The 1,069-nt window shown below is 46.6% G+C and overlaps 1 protein-coding gene across 1 annotated transcript in view; it reads left to right on the forward strand.

The window, feature by feature from the left end:
* The first annotated feature begins 911 nt into the window (after positions 1–911).
* LOC102045587 (follicle-stimulating hormone receptor) overlaps positions 912–1,069 on the forward strand; it is a 78,634-nt gene continuing 78,476 nt past the window's right edge. The window contains exon 1 of the mRNA XM_005426211.2: positions 912–1,069. Coding sequence (XP_005426268.1) covers positions 912–1,069 — 158 coding nt within the window.

The following is a 1,069-nucleotide window of genomic DNA, read 5'->3' on the forward strand; positions in this document are numbered from 1 at the left end:
TGACAGTAAAGAGCTCACAGGGCCCCTTCCTCAAGGATTAATATTTGTAGTAAGATAATTTAGCTCAGTCAAAAAAATAAAAAAAATAGGGACTCAAAGACAAGATTCAACATCCAAGCCTTCTGATGATATTCTTGAGGATGTTTTCCTCCTGTTGTGACACAAATAGTCATCTGTCAATATTTCTAGGATTTCTGTTCTAGATGATGAAATTAGTTTGCCAGTCCACAGGGACAATTTGGATTGTGGAGTCTTCTTCTGTTTGGATTCCAATAAAGGTGCCAAAGGAAAAAAAAGAGATGAATCAGCAACTGCATGAAAAATAATAACAGCTGTGAGAAAAAAGGCATTATTTAGCTCTGGCTTCAGGTCTGTAGAGCTTTTACCCCATGAAGCAGACTATATAAAATACTCCCACCTTACTTTTTTCTAGGAGAAATAGAAAAGCAAGGGCTCTTGGATCCATGAATGGGGGCATAAATAGTGCCATAAATAGAGTGCTTCTCCTTCAGGGACGAAAAAAAGGGTCTGAGCTGTAGAAAGTAAAAATGCTTTGTTGTCCCTTGGTCTCACCAAGCAAGACATGAAAAATAGTGTAGCTGAGAAGAAAGAACCTTTCCCCAGCATGTTAAAAGAGCCCTGGTTAGCACAGCTGGGCCCCCTGATTTCAACACCACTTGAAATACAAAATACTCGTGTCATCAAAAATCAGCATTTCCCATCTCTACCCCCACTCCAACGCCATGAGGAATGTGGGGTCACAAAGTGAAACTTGCTGAGAAGCCATCCCCTAAGAGCCGCATGGTTTGTCCCAGCTTTTGGGGCGGATCTTCCATCCAGGGAGCTGGCCTGGCAGCTCTCTGCGTCCCTCCCTTCCCGATAAAGGGATGGACACAGACGTGAGGGCAGGGATGTCTCCAGCCCTCTCCTGCCTGCTGCTGCTGCTGCTCCTGGTGGGCTGCCTGGGATGCCAGCACCCTGCCTGCCGCTGCCTGGGCAGGGTCTTCATCTGCCAGGAGAGCCAGGTGGTCCAGGTTCCCCGGGACATCCCTGCCAACACCACCGAGCT

Source organism: Geospiza fortis, unplaced genomic scaffold (assembly GCF_000277835.1).
Source record: "Geospiza fortis unplaced genomic scaffold, GeoFor_1.0 scaffold271, whole genome shotgun sequence".
In the NCBI taxonomy this organism is placed as follows: domain Eukaryota; kingdom Metazoa; phylum Chordata; class Aves; order Passeriformes; family Thraupidae; genus Geospiza; species Geospiza fortis.